The sequence below is a fragment of the Dendroctonus ponderosae genome, unplaced genomic scaffold (genome assembly GCF_020466585.1).
Source record: "Dendroctonus ponderosae isolate FM_Combo_2020 unplaced genomic scaffold, Dpon_F_20191213v2 Dpon_F_20191213_1, whole genome shotgun sequence".
NCBI classification, from domain to species: domain Eukaryota; kingdom Metazoa; phylum Arthropoda; class Insecta; order Coleoptera; family Curculionidae; genus Dendroctonus; species Dendroctonus ponderosae.
The window spans coordinates 63538290-63561459 of record NW_026017110.1 but is presented as its reverse complement, the minus strand read 5'-3'; the positions used below and the strand labels follow the sequence as shown (position 1 = coordinate 63561459).

The following is a 23170-nucleotide window of genomic DNA, read 5'->3' as shown; positions in this document are numbered from 1 at the left end:
CTAAGTCCACTTCTGTATCAAAATCCGAACGTAATCGACCAAAGTTTTGTGAATGGAAATGCAACAGCTAGTCGCTCAATACTGGTAACCGAAATGTTCTCATTTCGTCTTTCCGCCCTCTCAATTTAGGATATTCTCGACCCGAATCCAGACTTTTCAATTGAATGCTTAAGTTAAAATACCTAGCTGAAATGAAAATAACTGCAAACAATATTTTGAAGTAATGTATCACTTATCATTTAGAGTAGATATGATATAATGGAAGATATAAAAATAATAAGAATAGGAAATACATAATATTTAATAACAAATAATATATAAGAGATAAATATAATATATTTAAACAGCATTATTAATTTTAGTTCGCACATGAACTCTGTACAGTTTAACATAATGATCAACTTACATATCATAGATGTATGATCTATCTATACAGGAGACAGGAGACCTTCGTATATGGATAGGTATATTACATATTATGTCAACGTGTAAATAACTGACGAGCGACTTATTCTTTGAATGGGTATACTTATATTATCAACGTGAACTCATACATTTTCTCGAAAGTGGAGGTGTTTGTGAGGAGCGCTCAATTATTAACGCATTTGTTAGTTGCATGAACATAAAAATTTGATGGTAAGGTTTCCGAAAATAAACACCAGAAAAATTTCTACATGCAAACATTGACATTGAAAACGGATGGTAGGTGGAAGTGGAGAGAAGCTGCCTAATGCAGGAATTTTAAATGATATTTAAAGACAAGAACTTTACTGTGGATGACAAGAGCCCAACAATTAGTTGTAGGAAATCGTCATTTTCAGGAGCTACATCTTATAGAGGAAAAGACGCGGAACCCCAAGAGCAGACTCCGCAGCGCAAAACCGGGGGTATGGCTCTGCCCCATTCCGTCTTTCTGCGAATTAGTCTTGCGCCAAACACAACCAGAGCAGCCTCTAAAAACACATTCCTGTGTATTTATCAGTATCAGAGCTTATACGCTGTCTGACTCTTTTAGAGAATGATGCAACTGGTCTTGACCTGCTGTTTTTGACGTCTTACTGATTGAGTAAGTTCAGGGTAATAACATTCTCAAAGTTTCAAGTTAAAGTTGAACAAATAAATTCAAATTGTATTCTGGTGATTTGCTTTCATTTACGATGAAATTTTAATTGGATTTTTCCATAATTTCCGATAATTGTTATTTGCACTGCCCTGCACTATTACCAATAAGAGCCGTCGTCAAAATGGTAAGTCAGAAATTTTATCACATAATTTTTTGATGTTTTTAAATACATTTGCATTCAACATATACCGTCATACCGCACATAATAACATAACTACATACGTACATCGGTTTCAAGATACTTATATGTATATGTTTCGTCTAATTTAATAAATAATAATCCTAATGTGCCTCACTTCTTGCCATAAATCTAGGAAAATTGTTCAGTGTGGATTTTAGTTCGTTTGACTATGCTGTCAGTGGGATTGAAAGTATGTAATGTACAGTATGTATACACTATAATTACAATAGTTTCACATTAAAGAAGAAAAACAAATAAAACAACGGTTACACCTTTCGAATACTTCGAATTATTGTATTACCCTGTAGATATGTATAATGTGTATTACTGGAAAAAAAAGGAAAAAATATGTGATCTCAAAACAGTAGATTCAGCTATTTATTCGAATTTAAAGCGTAAGTACCTACTTTTAAACTTACACGCATTTACGAGTATTAGGTGGGTGCGCAAAATGCCCGTCATTGGTCTCGCGATGTCTCGTAAATAATAAAATTATTTTTCATGTCGTTTACTATTTGCTCAGACTTCATTAACGTTGGTGATAAATTAACAAAGTGATTAATATCGTTGTAGTTAGGTATCATATAAAATAATAAACCTCAGGTTGAAACATGGATATGCAGGTTATACAGGGTTAATACAAATTAATGGTAGCATTGTAGCAATTATTGTGCGGTATAAATTGCGATGAGTCTAGATCGGCAAATTTGTGCCTACAACAAGTTGCAGGCAACAAAAGCAAGCATATAATTAAATCTAATTTTTGAATATAAAGAGTTTGGAAAGTCAAGTGTTTTTAATTGAAATGTTAATTATTAATATTGGAAAGTCTCAGAAAGTATGCCTGGCAGCTTGCTTATCGCGAAGTGTGACACTGACAAAGCACAATATTGTTTTCGCAATTTATCAGAATAAATCCACGAATAATCAAACAGCTTCCAATATCGTTTGCGCTTGTTAAAAATTATTCCTGTATAAAAGATAGAAAAGCCGGGTAAATCGGCCGTCTGTTTGATTGCATATTTGGTTATGACTTATACAGGGTGTTACAAAGTAGAGGCGTAGAGCATCGTAATATATCTCGTAAGTCTTACGGCTTAGTCGTTTAAGTTAGGCCAAGTTGCATATTTTGAAGTGTAACAGAACGCTTTTTTTATTTGAAAATTTTTGACCAGACAGAACGTATAGAACCTCATAGAACGTAAACAAAGAAAAATAAAAAAATTGTCGAGTATTTTCTTCACTTCTTTCTGTTCGCCTATAGCTGAGTCATCTACTATGACGTCGTATTCTAAAACTTTTCTGAAATATAAAAAATTGAGAATTGTAATTAATGTATGATATTGCAATAATAACGACTAATATTTGAAAAAAAATGTACAGTCACATTACCGGCATCCATAGAATTCATAAACCTGTGACAAACGTGTACAAGTCCATTTGTAAAAAAAATATTTTTTTTGGTGGGTCTAAAACGAAACATTGAATTCCAGATCTGATAGTATATTCTTATTATAATTATTAATTCAAAGTCGTCCTAATAATGTGACTATTATTTTTAAATATTCTCCTCCACATAAGCTCGGAACAAAATTAAACGCGTTTGAGTAAATTTCGGTTTTCTCTGGAAGTAATACAAAATTTCTCATATTTTAAAACACCATTCAGGTTCAGCATGAAAATGTGCAACTTTGCCCTAATTTATCCGACTGAGAATTATTTCAGTAAATTTCAGTTGTCTTCGAAAATTTTGGGAAGTAGTAAAAAATGTTATAAAAAACAAAAACGTTTTGTTAAACTTCAAAATGTGCAACTTTGTCCTAATCTAAACGACTTTGTGATCCGATCTCTTACGGTTAAACTTCGAACTTAGTTAATCCCGAAATTAACCGGCTAACCTCGAGAATAACACAAGTGTAGTGTAATCTGACTGGACTATTACGCATATCGTCATTTCAGGTTACAAATAAATTTTCCAAGGAAAAGTACATTTTAAAGTAATTCAAAGCCGGGTTATTAAATTGATTTTCAGTCGGGATTGTCGTTGATTTTGGTTTTTGGTTTCGACTTCGTTCTTACTTAGGTACTTACTTGACAAAAGTTTGTAGTTTTGCGTTTTTGTCTAAATGAATATTAGTTACCACATTACCACATTAATTGTTAATAAGTATAATGGAAACATTGCTGAAAGTAATATTCGCAATATTTTTAATGAAATGATTACTACATCCCTTAAAAAATGACTAAGATGTCCTTGGTCAATAAGACGGTTTAGAACAAGCTTCTAAAAACGTATCTTCAAAATCCTGAATAACTTTTTTTTTATTATGTAACTTAATATGACCATATTTATTACTTCTTCATGAGGCTGCAAAAGTTCACTACGGTTTAATGCGTTAATTAAATCAAAGTGATCTACAACAAACTGATGTTAAAGATTCTTTACGGGCAAAAAACTGACCTACATTGTCTGACGTCATCAATATTTTAGAATTTCTCACTGAGCCTTGTCCTTAAGACGCGATTAGGAGAAACATATGCTGATAAAAAGGCTACCTATATAGGGCCGGATTAACCTGTGGTAGGGCCTGGGGCTACGATCCATGCAGAGGCCCTTTTCTAAAAAAAAGGTCCAATATCACAATCCGATTTTTTTACTCGATTTTATATTAGATCTTACCGAGGCTCGGGGCTATAGCCCCCGTAGCCTCTCCCTAGATCCAGCGCTGGCTACCTAAGGTGGTTTCCAATTTTTTTCCAAACCATTTTTTTAACCCATTTCTCATGATTCTTCATGCAAACTTGGTGATACTTCCAACATTCGTAACTTTCCAAGTGGGGTCAACGAGAATCCACAGGCCTTCAGTGAAAATAATTTTGAACATCAGTTTAAAGTGAACGTTTGGACAGGGATAATCAGGAAATAATTTGCATCGCTTGCAAAATCAGCTGGCAGTATTATTTGAAGACTTTTCTGCGTCAAAGAAAAAAAAATAGGGCACCCAAGGGATATGTATTGGTTGTAAAAGAACACCTAAAAACATTTTGCCTCGTAGATGAATTGGACGTCAAGAACCTATTTTGTGACCGCCTCGATCGCCGGATTTAAATTCACTAGATAGATAATCTCAAAGAAAACGTTTACTTACGGCCATCGTGACACTCGCGAAGAGCTACGAGAAAGGGCCTTAGTGTTAGCTGGTTAATCTCCGGCTGAGACCAAAAATAATTTTATATTCGGACATTACCTACCTCGATATTAACTGAGTAATATGGAGATTAACATCATTTCGAACGTTAACCTTTACATATAGGTATACCTTCAAAAATGATTTAACTATTCGATGATGAGTAGAGTTAATGACCAAGTATTCTGCCATTACCTATTTATTAGACGTATTCTATTCCTAATATGGTTTTTTAAATTGAATTCATTGTAGATGCTCGTGAGCTTATTAATATACTGGGCAATAGTTTCTCTCGTACAAGGTTTGCCTGGTGCTAAGGGGTACAGAAACTCCGGGGAAGTCGCTAAAATAGGGATTCAGCCTGAACCGACATGTGAAGAACTAAAGGCAATGTGGAGGTAAACAAGCATTTACTTGAGATTTACTATAACTGATATCATTATTTTCCGAAAAAAATACGCCTAATCTCAGAGACATCCGTCATTGGTCGATATACGGCCATGTTCATGTCATTGTTTTTTTTCCAAGGAATAATTTTTCATGTAAAAAAGTTGGCGAGAAAATCAAGCATCCTTCAACGCGTTGAATAAATCCTCATCTAAGATTAGATTTATTACACATTTTATAATCGCGTTAATTTTTCTCAATGAGCTGCTGTCTATATCGGTTACACAAACATTCGGTATACTACTCAATTGCTCCTAATTATAGTGCCATATGCCATATATCGATCCCGGTAGTTCCCGGTGGGACACCATATATAATGTTTGCGTAACTTAAAGAAAGCATTCATCAAGTGATTCTGTTACTTTTCTAGTTAAGAATTTTATACGGATTACAGGTGCTCAGTGCGTTACACTGACTACATACAACTACAACTCATAGCATATTTAGATTAAAATTAATAACGGCATCAATAATATTAGGTTTTCAAAAAGACAATCACGTGCTGCGGAACTGACAAATGAGCTTCCAATGTATCCGGACCCTTTTGCTGAAAATGTGTGGCAAAATTATTACGCTACATCCAGAAGTATTGCAGGGTGAGTATATCAACTGTGTATCGTCTATTGACTATCATTCCTGCCCTACTCGTATACAAGTTAGCAAATCAAGAGTTGTATTTTCCAGGAGAAGACCTGTTGCCTTTGGCAAGATTTCGTATGCTCCGTCAAAAAATAAAATAAACCCAGAATATCTAATGCCATATTTACAATATGGTCCCCAAACAGCACAACCAAGACGGCGACCAGCTACTTCATTTAGGTTGCCAGGTGGCGGAAATATTATCTCTAATTATCCTCCTCAAGCTGGCTCATTTGATCACCTGAAGGTAAGTTCCTCATTTTAAGAAGTGCAACCACCAGATAAGGATTCTCATAGGAACTCATTAAGACGGAAAGAGCTCGAGAACTGCAGCAACAAAGATTAGTTGAAGAAAATGCTGCCAGGGCAGCAGTCATGAAGGATACTGGACGACACCAACCTGGGTAAGCACTAAATAATTTGTCCATTTCGACGAATCTTTGTGATTATGATATTCTAGAATGCGAAATACTAGTTTTACTGATATCTACCATCAATTAATTAGATTGAGATTTTTCAATTTCAAATTAATTATAGGTAGGTATTTTGCAATACAATTCCATGGCAAGCGAAGTAGGTAAACATTTACGACAATTTATGACAACAATTCTGTTTAACAGCAAATAACTATTCGCATATAATTAAAGTATTGCAAATTCCTTTGATTTTCAGACGATACACCACTGATCATTTTTCATATCACATGGTCGAGCCTCAAGAAATTCTATTTTCATCTGATATGCCCGAGATTGAGGAAGACGAGCCCATCCCAGTCGAAGACCGAACTGGAATAATAACTTTTCCTGATATTTTGGCACCAAAAGAACGTATGAGCCCTGAAATGCCAATTTATAACAGGGATCACCCCCGTATGCGTTCTCATGGTCCAAACCTTTTTGATGCAAGCTTCTTTCCGGTAAGTAAACGGTTTTTGTTGATGATTAACCGATTTTAAATAATACCCTAAGTATTTTTAAAAATGGCCTAAACATTCTGAGAGAGAAAGTTGTTTAAACTGTTATTTGGTTTTCAGGAAGAATATGGTGGATATATGCTTTAAGTGCGTAAGTAAAGCCGCATCAGTATTATGGTAAAAGTACTATTGTTAATCAATTGGATGGTCCGCTATTACAAAATGTCAAATTAAAGGTAATTTCCAAATCATCTACTAGAGTAGCATCAGTCAATACCTACGCATTTTACAAGAAAAAAATCGAATTCACGTTTGTTGTTTGGTGTTACCTTAATTATAATCCCTAGTTAAGTGCTAAAGTCAATCACAAAGGATAACCTATCAATATGGAAGTATGTTAAAAACATTTGTTGAATGGCTGGACATTTGAGTTTATCAAATTATTCCATGTGTAATACGTTTCCTCGACAGATGATCGTTTCGTCCAACACAAAGGAAATATTCATGAATGGATTTCAGTAATTTTACACACAACTTTCAGTTCAAATAGTAGATACCAACTTCCATCAAATGGACGAGGCGGAAAAAATGAAATTATAGCAAAGCATTTAGCAGCAGAACAGCCTAGCATACATTTTTACTTGCTAGTACAAAATATTATTAAGAAACACTAAATGAAACACATAAACAATGAAAAATAGATTCGTCGTTTTTCTGGGTTGTTGAATATGACACTGCTAGTTAGTATATTTTTAATGGATGAAGCCCAATTTTTCAAATGTAACTCAAGGAAAATGTACGAAAAGGCTAAAATTCTTAAAAACATCTGATGCTATAATTCATTATGTTATATACATACTCTAAAAACATTTCTACATGAGCAGTAATTTTTAAGATAGATTTTAATATGCTTTGAGGCTGAATGTAATTTATAAACATATCCAAACACATCTTGTATCTCCCAATATCAATGTCTGCATATCTCCAAATATCATCCATCGATTAATACACATCACATTACATTTAACTAATTTATTACTAGTTGAAGATAAATACTTTCAATGTTACGAGATCGCAGATTAAATAACGTGAATTACAAAAGGCAGTATAGTTCCCATGTACTCGTATGTACTATATGTTGTTGAAACATAAGATTCTATAAGTAAAGGTTCCATTCTTCAGCATGAGAAGTGGGGTAAGCAGTCTTTTAATGTACACCGATTTAAATTAATGCACTCAGATTTGTTATGATAATATTTACCAAGCATATTTTCCGTATTATATTGCTCGTCGCTTCTTAAAGTCCACAAATTAGTTTTACGTTTGAAACGGTCTTAAATTTCTAATTTTATCTAGTAATTTGGCTGATTAAAGTTGCTTGTTTCTTATTATCGATGTTTAAGTATATCTATATCTATCTCTATTCAAATAAAGCCCATAATATGTAACAAGCTTGCCTCCTATCGTTTGTAAATCACATTTTTAGTCTATTTTATTATATCCTTTTTTAACTTAACTCAAATGCTCATGTTGTGTTTCGACGAATGCAATTAAAATGTTGAACTAGCCGTTAATTGATTCAAATTAGATTTCAATCTTCCAAGTAATAAGTACCTATCAGTGAAAAATTGGAAAAAATATTTGAGTGCCCCATTTTCGTTCACTTATTTAAAACTATTCTATAAAATATCCTTATTTGTGAAACATTAAAGTTCATTTGCTAGTTTACACACACTGTTATATACCTACCTACCTACATACATATTTATACAATAGAATAATTATTTGCTATTCACCTTTTCGTACCTTATTAGGTAAATTATGTATACACTAAAGCTGTCTTCGGTCTTAAATAGTTGAGAAATTGTTTGTCTGATTTCTTGTCTTGTCGTTATGTTATGTCAATGGGTAGCAATGAATTGAGCTGAAACCTTTCTTCTATAGCAGTTGCTGATTATAGCATTTAGATTATATTAACAGTGTTCCTACATTTTAGTCAGTACCTACACATTATTTCTAAAGGACAAAAAATAAACGCTAGATCTTTCTTCACGTGATGAACATACGAAGTCGGCGTAATCGCCTTCAGTTCGTCAAAGTTGTTATTACCACAGTATTTTTATATACAATACGAATCTGAAATTTTTATACTAGATGCAAATATCCATAGGAAAATTGCTACAACATTGCCTTTTGAAGCTTCATTCCTTACAAGTAGTTTACATGCATGTTTCACTTTAATTTGGTCCTATTCTATTATTTGGCTAAACCGATAAATAAGTCATATAGGTATACATATCTCATCTATAGTAATTTTGGTTTACGCTAACAATTACAAAGGAGTAAGCAAACATTGTTTCCGATTAAAATGACCACGATCACATTCCGTTAGTATTTTAAATACTAACTTTCAATTACTGAAAGACTTGCATTAATACACACTTTATTCGCAACAACCGTAGAAATACTTTTTAATATGAGAGCTAACGCAGACAATAATACATAGGTACGTAATGTATTTGATAGATAGTACCGAAATTATTTTATTCTGGTATTTATATTTGCAAACATGTCCTTGTTCATGAAACATTTTGCGTCTCTATAAATATGATCCTGATTAAGTAATTCTTGATTATATTCAGCAGAACTATAGTCTTGCACTACGTTGTTCCAAGGGAACTACTGACAATAAAACTGAAAAATATTTTGATACCAAAAAGCGTTTGACATGACAATATATATAAATATATATTTATTAAACATTCAACCTGAATGTCAATAATATAAGATGCTTAAATTGTAATTCTAATTTGTAAGACAAATATATTTGTATTTTATCTATATTACAAACAACTCCTTAACATTATTTGCTATTTAAGAATAATAAAATACATGGAGAACGGGATAGGCTCTGAGGAAATTGTAAAAGTTTAAATGACTTTCTTATATTTAAACCAGTGTGATGAGAAGACAATAAACATCATCTATTCAAGATTAGGTTTGTAGATTTAGCTTGAAGAGATTTACCTAGTAAATCTGCATTGTAAGTATTTATAAGTATAACATATGTTTCATTTTTTACATTTACTACAATTAAATTGCTGTGTTTTTCGTTTTTCAATTTGAATTTCAATTTCGCCTTTCAATCCAGAAATGTAAATTGAAATGCATTATTCGCTTATTGCAACACTTGCATCGAGACAGATGAGTTGCACCTTTTGCTATTTATGTCCTCCAAAAATATAATCAAATGTCAAAAGATGATTGCCCAATTTAATATTATCTAAAATAAAGACAATAATATTTATAGTCAATAATTGTGTACGATGCAAAAATGAAGCATTCTGTATTGCAGGGTTTCCCAAACTTTTTCCATAACGGAACACTGTTCACATTCAGAAATTTGAACGGAACACTTATGAAATGTCAAGCAAATGTTTTCACGGAACACTAGTTCAGGTGCTGCGGAACACAGTTTGGGAACCTCTGCTGTATTGTAACAGATAATAGAGCCGTAAGTTCCCAACCTTCCAGCTCCAGATACATATATTATTTATGTTGTTTTATATTCAAGCTAGACAACTAACATCTTCTATTGCTATTTATCTGTATAAGAGAACCGAACAAAAATGTCGGTAGTATGGAAGGGATATTTTGTAAAAATCTATTTTACAAGCACCATTTAACAGGGTAGTGTAAATGAAAGGAGGTGTCTGCTAATTTCAAGGTGCAGGTGCAGAGTAACTTCATGAAACAGATACTCGATCTTCGTGCTCAAATTTTAATGTTACATCATTTAAATTCTACTTCATCATTCAAATCACTATTGTTTCAATAATATATATAAAACGTTGAATGCAATACATGCAGTTAGTGATGTAGTTATCTAGTTTGGTATAAAGCTCCCATGCATAATATTGTAACCCCAATATCGCTCTTCAACTCATCGGTTCGGTCGAACTGTATTTATTTCTGTGATGGTGAAATTACTGACAATATCTGATCTACTATACAATTGGAAGAAGTGTTAAAAGTAATATTCAAAATCTTTATTCGAAATATCAAATAACACATTAGGTATTTTATATGTAAAATGTTTGTATATGTCTAACTTCTGTCTAAAAAATAAATTAGTTAGGAAAGCAAGAAATTATAGCTGTTTTTTTTTCAATATATATGTCCTTCACACGACTCTCTACCTTATATAAAATTCCCCACGTTCTTCATTCGAATATATTTTTTTATTAAGTTATCATTTCTATTATGAAAAACTTATCTAGTGGAGACTCCGTGACTGATGACTGGTGGTGAAAATGGTTAGATGAACGATCGACTTCGACTTTTTTGTAGGATCTACCTAAAATCGGTAGGTATAATCTTGTGTCACAATTCTTTTACTGAATAAATTGTTTGAATTACAAAATAAATTGTTATTCGGATTTTTTTTCACATTACTTTAATTTACAAATCTTATTTATGATCATTATTATTGAAAATGAACGGGCTACAACTAAAATTCGTAAAAGCCTCAAAAATATTTTTATTACAATAGAAAAAAAAACTTAAAAATACATACATATGTACAAAAGGACTTGTTCTAGAAAAGTGAGCAGACAAACGTATAAATGTAACTTTCTTTCTACATTTCTATAAATAAAAATTATCTGCTTTATAGGTATCTACATACTGTCATTAATATATACATATACATAGATATATTGACTATATATTGGCAAACAGCCGTACAAATTTACACTTTAAATTATGTCAAATCAAGCAATGAAAATGGCCAAAAAAGACATACATAGTGTTTCAAAATATTTAGCAAACTTTTTCTACAATGTGACGCATGTCTAATCAAGAATCCAGGAAATTCTGCGATACATCTCGGAATGTAGTCACTTTTTATATCACAGAATATAGTTATTGTAATGTAATGTTTCTGGTAGCGTGATGAAAAGAGAAAAATATTCGAGATGCCACACTGGATAGGCAGAGCCCGAATATACAATTTTGAATTTAGAAACGTACATATTTTTAGAATTAGATTATTATGAATTGCTTCATTTCATATATTATGTGTTAACTAAAAAACTAGCCAATATTGCTTGTTGAGGTTCACCTCGTTAAAGAAGTCATTTTCTTGACTTACATTTTATATACTTTTATGTTAACTACCTTGTTAATATTTTGAATAACTATGACATAGTGATGCTAGGCGCTTAAATGTTATATTAGCTAAAATCTACCTTTAATACTGTTTAAGATTGAATAAATTAATAAATAACTTACAGATCTATTAATACTTTATTATTTTAATTAAGTAATTAAATAAGAGCTCTAATGGTTATTGAATTTTAATGCAATTTGAAAACTCAATACAGGGTTGTAAATGAATCATAAACGTTGACCTACATGTTAGAATTTTACCCTACATACTGAAGACCTAAAACCTTAAAAATTATACAATTCGAAAACATTCTTCACATAAATAATTCTCCTTCTCTCAATCTACTATATATTTTCTTATCTTCATTTGATTTCATTTGAGAAGATTTACTTCAAGTGTATTTAATTGAACCAACCAAAATTATTCTCGACATAAGACACGCAAACAAAGCAGTTCACAATCACATTTGTTCCTAATATTCTATAACATATACTAGTTGGCATAATAACATCTGATATGGACATAAAACTATATATAATGGGAAATTTATCATATGTTCAAACTATTCGATTAGTCAGAAAGAATAAAACATTTACCTAATGTGAGTATCTATTCGAAGTGCACATGTGTACGAGTATTGTTGGTAGTATTTATTTCCAAACTTGTTAAAAGTATCACACTTTTGTGACAGTCAGAAGTCAGAAGATTTCTATATTTCACACCATTAAATAAGGAATAATTAATTTATATCACATTTCGCGGATTGCCCCTATAAGGTTGCTTATGTCGGTAATGTTAAAAGTTATACAAAAGTGTGTTTTTATATAATAGGATATCAGAATATAGCGACACGATTCATCATCGACATGTGATTTAGCAAAAAATAAAGAATGTCACTAGTTCTGATCTTAATTTTTCAAAAAATTCAATATTATTATCCTAGTTACACTCGAAAAGAAATTTCCTCAGAAGGAAAATTGGGTCTGATAAGAAATAATTTTATTTAGATTTATGAGTTTGCAAACTAAACTCGTAAATTTTGATTCAATTAACATTTACATTATTCTATAATACATTTTTGCAATAAATATGCTCGAAACAATAAGTGTACAATTAATGTTTGTATTGTCTCACTGGCCGCTATTTATGTTTGTAATGTTAGGACACCCTATATAAATAAATATACACAAGTCAATAAAAAAAAATTATTTGTCGACTGAAAAGAGAATTGGTGTAGGTATACATAAATTATTATAGGCAGAAAAAAAGCTGATACTCGAAAAATGCTCGTTTTTTAAATAGCAAATAATACTGTGGTAACTCGAATCTCGAAACATTTGTGTAGATGGGCGCATTGGCTACGCAAAACACAGAATAAATATATGTTACTATACTACTTACCATTATCAGTTCTAAGTACAAGTTTAACTTTACTACCGCTTTAGATAAATTAAAATTGGTAATTTTATAACTGATTTAAAAAGCAGCTTAATTTAGAGTATTAAATAGGTACCTTAAATAAACTACTTTATATGTAGCAGTCGACTCTTGATAAAGGTTTCTTCTTGGTTCTCAAACTGCAATAAAACAATAAAATGAGAAATGCAGATTAATTCAGGAACATGCACACTCTAAGACCCGCATATTTTGCCATGTCTCCATTTTTAATTTAGTAGAGTCTTCGCTATCCACTATTAGTATTTCCAAGTCGCCTAACTTGGAAGGAGCACAACAAGTTTTAGGCACTAATTCAGTTCTATGTTTAAGTAACTTGGCATTCCTTTTGTCAAGTTGGTGCATCAGTCCTTGAATTCGAGAATGATTCGTAGCTAAATTATAATTTGGAGGGCACAAGCCTTGACAGTAGCCTGCTTCAAAAGCCTTGGGCTCAATTATATTCTTCATCTCTCTAAATCCCAACTTTGTAAATGTCACATTCATTTCATGTCTACAACATTTTTTTTTGCCTTTCCCATTATGGTGCCTTGTACTACAATCCGTTATACCTTTACTTAAAGATCTCTTTATTCTTCTATGTGATTTGTGAATTAAAGCCGTTATTGCAGCTTCTTTAGGAATTAAATTATTATTACAACCTATACACATAATTTCTAAGCCTAAGTTTCTATGTCCACTTAACCATGAAGCAACTGCTGTTGTCACGTCTACTTCGCACCATTTAGTTAAGTTTCGCGAAAGATATAACGTCTCCTCCCCTAATAGTCGTGTTCTTCTGGCTCCCAATATTTGACTGACATGAATTTTGACAATATCAGAGTTGCTGTGTTGAGGAGGCACTAGTAAACGCAAAGCAGCGCTTTCGATAACGCCTGAAGACAATGGTACTGGAAATGCCATTTTCAGTGGTCGCCTCTTTGTGCCTTGTTTCAAAAAAGTATCTGAAACCAAAGAAATTGTGGTGCTTAACTAACACTCTCTTAATTGCCATTTAATTACATCTGCATGATACATTATTTGATCAAGCAGAGTATACAAATGCAGAATATACAAATGTAATTATTTTGTTTATTAGGACACAGAAGCCTATTTTCACTTTTTTCACATAAGCTAAATACCTAATAGATCTGATATAAATATCATCCTGACACATTTCGGTACCTATATTCCTATATTCTTCAAAATATTTTAGCACTGATTCACAAATCAATAAAATAGTTCAGATAATGTTTACACGATTCAAAAATTGTTTCAAATTGCTTTTTATCTTTTAAGCTTTGGTATTAAAAAACAAATATCCTCATACGTAAATGTGCCAAGAATTTATGTATTTCCTCCCAATTGGCTCCATTGGCGTTTTAATTTTTTTATCTCAATAAATGCCTTCGATTTTTTCTAGTTGCTACATTGTTAAATTTAGATACCTTAGATGAGTCATGACTTAGTTCTTGGAAAATATTCTCATAAATACCAGAATACATTACCGAAACACTATTGACTTTATAATCAAATTATTAATTGACACATACATACTTTAGTTTCTAAAACATTACATTTTCACTCCTGGTAAATAAGAGTATTAATGTACAGGGTGTTTTCTGCTAAGTTGACCCTCTCCCCATATCATTTATTTCAAAAAGTGTGAAAAGTGGTAAAAACGTTTCAACCGAATATTTTTAAACGTTAAAATACATACTTAAAAACTAAATTACTTGATCTTATTATACCACTAAGCATAGGCAGCACATTAAACATAAAACATTAGATATTTTAATTGTACAAAGATACATACATGTATATATAGATGTACCTCTATGTGCACAACACAACAACTTTGAAACTTTTCAAATAAAAGTGAAATTTTTCAGATTTTATGATCAAATTTAAATTTTCTCCAGTTAAAGTTAAAAAGAAATTTTTCCATAAAGGATAAAAGTAATTTGAGAGTATGCAAAATGAACATCGATACCTAACTACATTCCCGAATAATTTAAGCGGAACAGTAATTTGAAAAGAATGAATTGACTAACAAACTCAAAGAAAATGTTTATATTGATGTGGGACGCTTTGTATATTTACAATCTTGGGAATTCTGAACTAATAGATTATAAAAGTGTTATCGTTCTAATTCTGTATCAAATAAATGCGTTGGCGATTTTATTATTAGGAAAGAGAAAACCTACTATGCGACTATTTATAAATTTTATTCATATTTTTAGCTTACGCTGGTTTTACGATAGATAGAACACTACACTTTGTGTAGATTCTTTAACTCTCATTGGAAGTCTATTCGAAATAGGGTCAAAATCGAACGTCTCATGCACAAACACATATTTAATGCCGGAATTTGAAAAGGAAAAGAAAGCACTAATACTTCACTTTCTTGCAGCATTTAGATACACATTTATAACATCTCAAAAGGAATAATAGAAGCATTTTAGATTGTTCATTGCAATCTTTTTATGGGGGATGTTCATGCACTTTAAATATGATGAAGTATATTTAAACAATTATTACCATACTGTTTCCACTTTCGCATATGTTAAATGTATTCAAATTCTATTTTATATTCGGATATAATGCAATATTGTTTAATTATCGAGTATAAATTTGCTTAAAATGAAAAAAAGTGCGTCGAATATGAATTTAAGGATAGTTTAAGAAGCAGTTAAAAAGGTATGGTACTTACTCGGTGGTTGAGTAATAAATGAGACTTTGACTAGGAAAATTTGTATTGGTAAATTGGTACAGATGACATAATATATTAGACAAATAGCTTCAAATTCCCCACAAGACTGGTATATCCGGATCTTCAATCACCACAGAGATATTATCGAGATCACGGCCATTTTTTTTCAACATCAAAGTGCTACAATACGGATATCGGTCTGAGCGTAAAGAAATTTTAAGCAAACCGGAATTTTACACTATTTTTAGGTGAGTGATACATATTCATTTTTTACTCGCTGACTGAATTAACACTTGTTGTACTTTGCCATTTTATTTAAAGACAGGGTTGCTGGCTCAGAATTGAACGTCGTTAAAAGTAAAAGAATAATTGATTCAAATTGGATTTAACTTCTAATTAAAATTAATGTTTGCTATATTGTTAATACTCACTCACTCAGTGATCGTTTAATGAAATTAACTTTCGAAAGACGAAACTGTCTAAACTTGAACTTAATTTTCCAACTTTCCAACCGATTTAATGACCAATATGAATACATTTTCAATGTTACCTAAGAATGGTTAAATTTACATTATTAACCACTAAAATTGAGATATACAAAATTTGACAGATGCGGAAGGTATCCGGTAAATCATTTCTTCTGCAAGCTGATGGTTCAATTAATATTTACAAGCACAGGTGTTATATGTGATCATACTTAATTTAAAATAAATTATTTCATAATGTCAATCAATAAAGTGAATCAAATATCGAAGATGTGGCTTTGCCTTTGGGCGAAATGTGTCATTTTCACTCTAGGGATAAGCCAATACAGTGAGTTAGTAATTATTTGTTAAAATTACTTGGAATACTGGACTGTTTCATGCAAATGATAAGTAACAAAAAGGTTAATTTTGTTAGACGTGTGACCTAAGCAAAGTCAATATAGTAAAGAACCAGTGCCGTAGCAAGCTTAACTCGCGCTCGGGGCACAATACGCGGGGCACAAAGCGCACCCCCCCCCACCCTCATTCGAATTAATTCGACCTAGACATTTTTTGTTTTGCCGACCATTTGGCGCCCCTTTGTGCCCAGGGCATGATGCCCCCCCTTGCCCACTCCTTGCTACGCCGCTGTAAAGAACCAACGTTAAGTTTATTCTATACTTATGAGAATACGTATCGGTAACTGAATTGATTTATTTAGCTGAATTGCCGCAATGGAATCTAAGGTCCCAATCATCAACTTACCCAATTTATACACACGCAAATCTGGAACAGGCTCAAAAGTGTCGTTCTTTTTACTTAGATATTTTTTGACCATGGTGGTATATTCTTCCAGACTTATGTTAATCTGGAATTGAAAATAATCATTAATCTTACATATAAGTATACATCTTCTTTCGTGAGTGAAAAAACGCATTTCAAGTCCTCTCCTTCAAAATAGTTTCATATGAATTGAACGCATATATTCCGACGCAAGTTCAGTGAATGAGAAATGCCAGTATACAACAAAGGAATCTGGTTGGAATCAATCTATTTTTCATGTTACAATATGAATTAAAATTAAAAGTTTGTTTGGATATGAGAACTGCGGCATTGCTCAAGCCGGTGATCCCGTTTCTATTTTCGTTCTTCAACTACCATGTCAAATCGGACTTATTGATAATCTATTTAAAGTAATTTTAACCATTCCTTAATGATTGGCTAATGCATGTAAATATCCAATACATATAACAATATGAATATGTTAATTGAGCGTTCGTACCTCTGCACAGAAAATATCAACTGAATTTTATTACGTACTTACAGTAAGTATATTACAAATAATAACAAAAGTAATATATAATTTTTTTTTCTATTGGCTGATAAAGGTCTTCTGTGATTTGGGCTTCTACACACTTTTGTGATTTGGGCTAGTGATTTGGGCAGCGTTCGGCGCTACGGGGCTCAGCATTTGGACATGGTAGTAATAATTGAGGCAAAACAGTACAACTAATGTGAATGTGCATAATTCTACGTCACTAGATAAATCGGGATTTAGAGGAAATTATTTAAGTACTGCAAAAAATTAATTCATGTTTATTGTTCCAACGCGTGTAGGTACTGAGTCGTACTGACATATTATCTGGGTAATTCCGCTGGTATTGATTGGGTGTAACTTTTACGTATAATACTAAAATTAAGAATTAAGTAAATTCACTATGAATAATTTAGCAAAGGTTAATACAGTCGATAAGTTGCTTAATTGAAATCTGATACTTATAACTCGTTTTTCACAGTGGCGTAGACATTTGAAATTGTTATGTATTAAACTAAATTTGTTAAATTATATCCAAGATTTTCCCATTACATATCAAGTGTTGTCAGTGCATAGTTTTTCATATATTTTTGTAATTTTTAACGAACAGTCTTTAACTTTTAATTTTACTTTGACAATGACATTGTTTCAAGCGTAACATGGGTACTTGATGCTTTAATCTTTCTATCCTTGCTAATGTCCTACTTTGATTAAATCGTTTCAGCGCGTATTGATATAAATCGAAAAGAAACATCGCTTATAAACAGAAGTAAAACAATATAATGTCACTTTTGTTGAGCATTCAGTAAATTTAAAATCTAAACATTTATAGATATTAAAATTCTGTACCTATTCTACTCCCCTACTCTCTCTGTTAATAAACATGACATATAAATAATCTTGCGATCAGCTAGAATACATTTAGTATCATTATCAAATTAGCAAAGATAATTACAGGGGTGTTTTACACGTTGCGTTGATGCTCAGCCAGTCGTATCTTGGAATTCCCTAAGACAGGAAATTCCGTCTAAGACGGTTAGAATTAACAAAGAAAGGAAATCTCATTCCTAACAAGATATGGTCATAATATTACAACTTTATATAAACTGGTTATAATATTATAAACATGTAAACATAAATAGAACAGTTGCTCGCAACGGCCAGACAGCTAAACAGCAATCGAACCGTTGCAAATTGTTCTCCAAGAAAAGGGGTAGTAGCAGTAGGTGAGTTGGAACAAATATATTGAATATATATATTGAATATTTGAAAATACCTACTATAAATTAATTGTTAGTTTGTTTTTGTTGCATAATACAATCATTTATAAATGTACTTCATTATCATCCCATAATCAGAATTTGAGAAAACAAATAAGCAATTAGTAAATTGCTTCTAATAAGTAAATATAAAAGTTAATATACGCCTGTATTATGGTATTTAAATAGTTTGGAAGAAAATAATTCAAGAAATTGACATTCAAATTTTGAGCGGACTGAGTGGACTACTATATAAACACTAAATAAGCTTTGCATCGCATTCGCTGATAGCTGATATGAGATGATATCGCTTTGGTTAGACTAAAAGGGTTCTTGCTACAAAAGGTACCTTAGCATTATCAGGAAGAACAAGTCCGAGGTCGGTCAGCAATGTATTAGTTGGGGTAGCAGCGCTCACACTAGTATACACTATCACAAAAAATGTCCATGCTGCTTTTTTGGACCCAAAATAGTAGCCCATAGCCGGGGGAGGTGGTAGCCGTCATTGACTCTTAAATATTTGAGAATGCACATGCACTTGTTCAGTAGCGGCAATACCTACTCTGCTAACCAACGCGACGCAACTTTTCATCCAAAACACGCGCTCCAACTTTTATATTCCGCGATTGGGAAGGGGGATTGGGTGGCCGTACGCCGACTTTCCGCTCTTGCACTATTATTGCATCCATTATCAGTGACCATTTTCCGATGTGTTCTAAAATGCTCTGTTTTAGGACATCGGAAAATGGTCACCCCTACCATGTTTTCCTTATAACTCCGCTCCAGTCCGCCCCGCTTTGTCGAGAAGAACCCTCACATATGTACAACTTCCTTTTCATAAGAAATAGTTAAGATTTAAGTACAAAGGTGCAAAATTTTTATGCTTTTCAACTGAGATATTGGCAGCATTAGTTGCGCTTAAGCGCTTAAAGTATGCAATATTGCCGATAATGACGTTGCGACTTTTTCCCAATTTCGACCCCTTCGTCCCACTTATGTTCGATATAAAGTTAGACTCCTATATTTATCAACGGTTGGAAAACGAAAGGAAATTCGTTGCCGCTTAAATCGTTATTCATAATTGATATCCTGCATGAATCACACCAGATAGTTTCGAAAAATGTAATTCCCTCTTCCTAAAAGTCTATAGATATAGGAAACATTATTAAGCCTTATTTTTCTTCCCCCCAAACATGTAGCTTTCTATATCAAACTTCTTTGGAGTTGGGTCACTTTGGTTCACCATCTAAAACAGATACCAGTTATATATTAGGTATTGTTAAACTAAGCGCTGATATGAAAAACTAAAAAACATAATATAAACATTTATATGTGTATAGGTACATAGTTCTATATACGTATGACTTCTATTCAATAGCTAGACTATTCAAAAATTAATAAGATTCTCAACACTTATTTTCATTATTCTTATGTATGTTAACTAACACATTTTATTTGATAGAAAATCTCGTAATCGAATACGGAAAACACATCTTGAATTACCCGCAATTAAGCACACATTATTTGTAATCGCTTTAACAAAAATGTTTGTCATGTAATAAATGAAAACAATATAGAATAATATACATTCAGGAAAGTACCTACTCAGCAAGAGCCAGATTGCTGTGCCAAAATATACATTTGTTTGAATCTAGCAAATGTATCTTGTAAATGATAGGTAGGATAGGTACTGCCAAACATCCACTAGGAACACAAATGGACAACACCGCTTGACAAGCATATATACGAGTACTTTAATTACAAACGAAAAACACAGATTTTTATAGATTTTGTGGGCTTTAACTAACATAACATAACATTACCGATATACTCCGAGGTTTTTGAAGCTTGAAAGCTGACGGATTCACGAAATCATTCTAATGCTGTAGAATGATTAAAGATCTTACTTCTTAAGATTAAATCTACTGTTAGTTATTACGTGAACGTATTAAGTAAAAGTAACATTCGTGTTTGATGACGTCACAATCTATCTACTCGGAATTTCCAACATTTAAGCAGGGTAAGCGTTTGCTTTATTCTCTATCCGGTCATACTTACATATATTTGTATCCCTTCTCAGTTCATAAATTATCGCATTTTATGATTTTTTTAGAATATCTAAATGCTGACTAATCCGCGTTGCGTATATAAGTAAGGAAAACTCGTCAATTTAGAAAGTACACACATCTTTTTCGAATATCTACGTCATGCTTCAAAATCGTGTGATGATAATTTGTGAGACTTACGGTTTATTTAGCAGAGACGTCGATCTAAAACACTAGGTAACCGTTTTTTATTAATTGTGCAAAGGTGTATAACCAACATACCTACCAAATGCTGAACTGTTATATGATTCCCATATTACTAATATATGGAATCCAGCAGAAAATTCATATGGGTTTGAATTTGAACACTTTTATGCTGAAAAATCATTTTATCGCCAAGGTACTTCTAATACATATTACATACAACTATATACAACTAGAAAATCTTGAAATTTATTAAACGAAATTTATCTTGAAATTGCTTAGACTCAAATATGTATGTTTTCAATAAATCACTTAATAAGCTCAAAAATATTTGAAAAAAATTAAATGTTTCAGTAAGAGCACCTAGTTGTCAAACGGGTTTATAATAGCAACTTATAGACACCATTATAATAATTTTGCCCTAGTATTCGCTCCAAATTCGCAGAAATATTGCCGTAAATTATTTTATTGATTACTTTTCTTTTCTTTGAGCTAAATTCACTTTATTATTCACCAGAGCTACACATTTTCTGGAATGTATGCGCCATATTTATTCCTAGGTACACGGTTAATAAAATAATAGAGCCTCTGACTCATTCGGGTCTAACAATATTTGTAAGCAATTTTCTCGGAAGTCTTTTAGGGTTTACGTTTCTCCCAATGCTTGGCTACCTAATAGATGGTATTTTTATTCCTAGGATGACTAATTTCATGACAATATTCAAACTGCCGCTTTTATAGTAAAACTTAAATGCAACCAATTTAAAAGATGCATTTTATCATTCCGTATAAAAAAAGGCTTTATTTGAAATGAAATTCGCTTTACGACATAACCATAGGCTGTGGTTCTACTTGAACACTTACAGCTAAGTTCAATTTCTTTTTGAAGACGAACAATGAGGAATAAAATAAGGTTACGTTATCGCATAGAGGTACTTACTTTATTATATTCATTCATTCAGTGATTATATTTAAATTTAGGGGCTGTGCACAAGGGGGGATCCAGGAGGGGTTTATGACCCCCCTTGTGCTGGGTCTATATAGATTAACGGTATTTTTTCTAATTTCATAGACAACAAAAGACTGAACTTCTACTATATAACCCCCCCCTGGCTTGAAATCTGGATCCGCCGCTAGCTATGATAGATAATGCTTTATGGACCTGCAAACGCACAAAATCAGCACATATCGACAGTCCCTGAACAACGTTCACAGGCTGGCGTCTCTGGGAATAACTGGGGCTGGAGCCGTTGCATTTATCCATTGAAGCTGAGGCCCTAAGAAGCGCTTACCGTATGGGTGACGATGTCCTCAGGAAAGCGACAGATTTGGGATACAGTGCGATCTTCAGAAAATTGAATACAGTCGAACCCATGGGACCAAAACTCTAAGCATCTCGGTACCTCTTAGAACATATGTTCTAAATGAGGGACGAGATGGTGGAGAGACTCCATCAGCCATCACAGGGGACTCCATATGGTACACGGAGGGCGTCGGGCACAGGCGCTGGTATAGTCGAAAGAGGAAGAACTGGGGAAAGGATCACCTTAAACCTGGGTAGAACTACGACAGCTTTCCAAGCAAGCATCCTAGCAATAACAAATTGCGCCCGGAAAATGAAGGAAAGAGCCTACACACGTAAGCACATTACCATCGTAACCGGAGATGAAGCCACAATAAAGGCATTAGAATCGTACACAATCATGTCACAATGTGTGCTAGATTGTGTAAAAGAACTTACAACCTTGGCCGGGAGCTCAAACAGAGTAAGACTCACTTGGGCAACTGGTACGAACAGGAACAAAGGAAACGAGATTGCTGCGGAACTTGCTTGGCATACGTTCGCTGCCCATTCAAACCGCAGAACAGATAAGGGCCGAGACTTCAAGAATTTTACCACGCTCAAAGCCTCCGAAGAGCAACCTCACTCTCAGTGAAAGAAAAGCCCTGAAAACGCTGAATGAGGATAAGGAGATTGTCGTGTTGCCAGCTGATAAGGGCAATGCAACTGTGGTCATGTCTTCACTGAACTACGAAGACAAAATTAAAGAACTTTTGACCCCGTCAACGTACAA

The 23170-nt window shown here is 32.8% G+C and overlaps 2 protein-coding genes across 4 annotated transcripts; one reads left to right on the top strand and one right to left on the bottom strand.

Moving 5' to 3' along the window:
* Positions 1-774: 774 nt before the first annotated feature.
* Positions 775-9185, top strand: LOC109541154. 2 transcript variants are annotated; one of them, XR_002172282.2, is made up of 8 exons: positions 831-1247; positions 4745-4890; positions 5419-5535; positions 5624-5825; positions 5876-5982; positions 6251-6494; positions 6612-6727; positions 6963-9185. XR_002172282.2 is itself a non-coding variant. In XM_019909922.2 (7 exons), exons 1-7 carry the CDS (start codon positions 1245-1247, stop codon positions 6636-6638), a joined length of 846 nt encoding a protein of 281 aa, XP_019765481.1. In that variant the 5' UTR covers positions 775-1244; the 3' UTR covers positions 6639-9185. The 2 variants fall into 2 exon arrangements, 1 of the variants encoding a protein (XP_019765481.1); XM_019909922.2 differs by having other exon boundaries at positions 775-1247; positions 6612-9185.
* Positions 9186-10525: 1340 nt separating this feature from the next.
* LOC109541166 (bone morphogenetic protein 2) lies at positions 10526-21255 on the bottom strand. Of its 2 annotated transcripts, XM_019909939.2 has the most exons (4): positions 20452-21255; positions 19196-20092; positions 17038-17140; positions 10526-14060 (listed from the first exon to the last, which is right to left on the bottom strand). In XM_019909939.2, exons 2-4 carry the CDS (start codon positions 19325-19327, stop codon positions 13276-13278), a joined length of 1020 nt encoding a protein of 339 aa, XP_019765498.1. In that variant the 5' UTR covers positions 19328-20092; positions 20452-21255; the 3' UTR covers positions 10526-13275. The 2 variants fall into 2 exon arrangements, with proteins under 2 accessions (XP_019765498.1, XP_019765499.1); XM_019909940.2 differs by having other exon boundaries at positions 19196-21255.
* Positions 21256-23170: the final 1915 nt, after the last annotated feature.

Coding starts and splice junctions, on each gene's coding strand:
- LOC109541154 (XM_019909922.2), top strand. Junction 5,826..5,875: donor GCTCATTTGATCACCTGAAG/GTAAGTTCCTCA, acceptor GGATTCTCATAG/GAACTCATTAAGACGGAAAG. Junction 6,495..6,611: donor TTGATGCAAGCTTCTTTCCG/GTAAGTAAACGG, acceptor TTTGGTTTTCAG/GAAGAATATGGTGGATATAT.
- LOC109541166 (XM_019909940.2), bottom strand. CDS start 19,327: ATGGGCTACTATTTTGGGTCCAAAAAAGCAGCATGGACATTTTTTGTG. Junction 17,141..19,195: donor TTCTTCCTGATAATGCTAAG/GTACCTTTTGTA, acceptor TTTCAATTCCAG/ATTAACATAAGTCTGGAAGA. Junction 14,061..17,037: donor TTTGCGTGTGTATAAATTGG/GTAAGTTGATGA, acceptor CTTTGGTTTCAG/ATACTTTTTTGAAACAAGGC.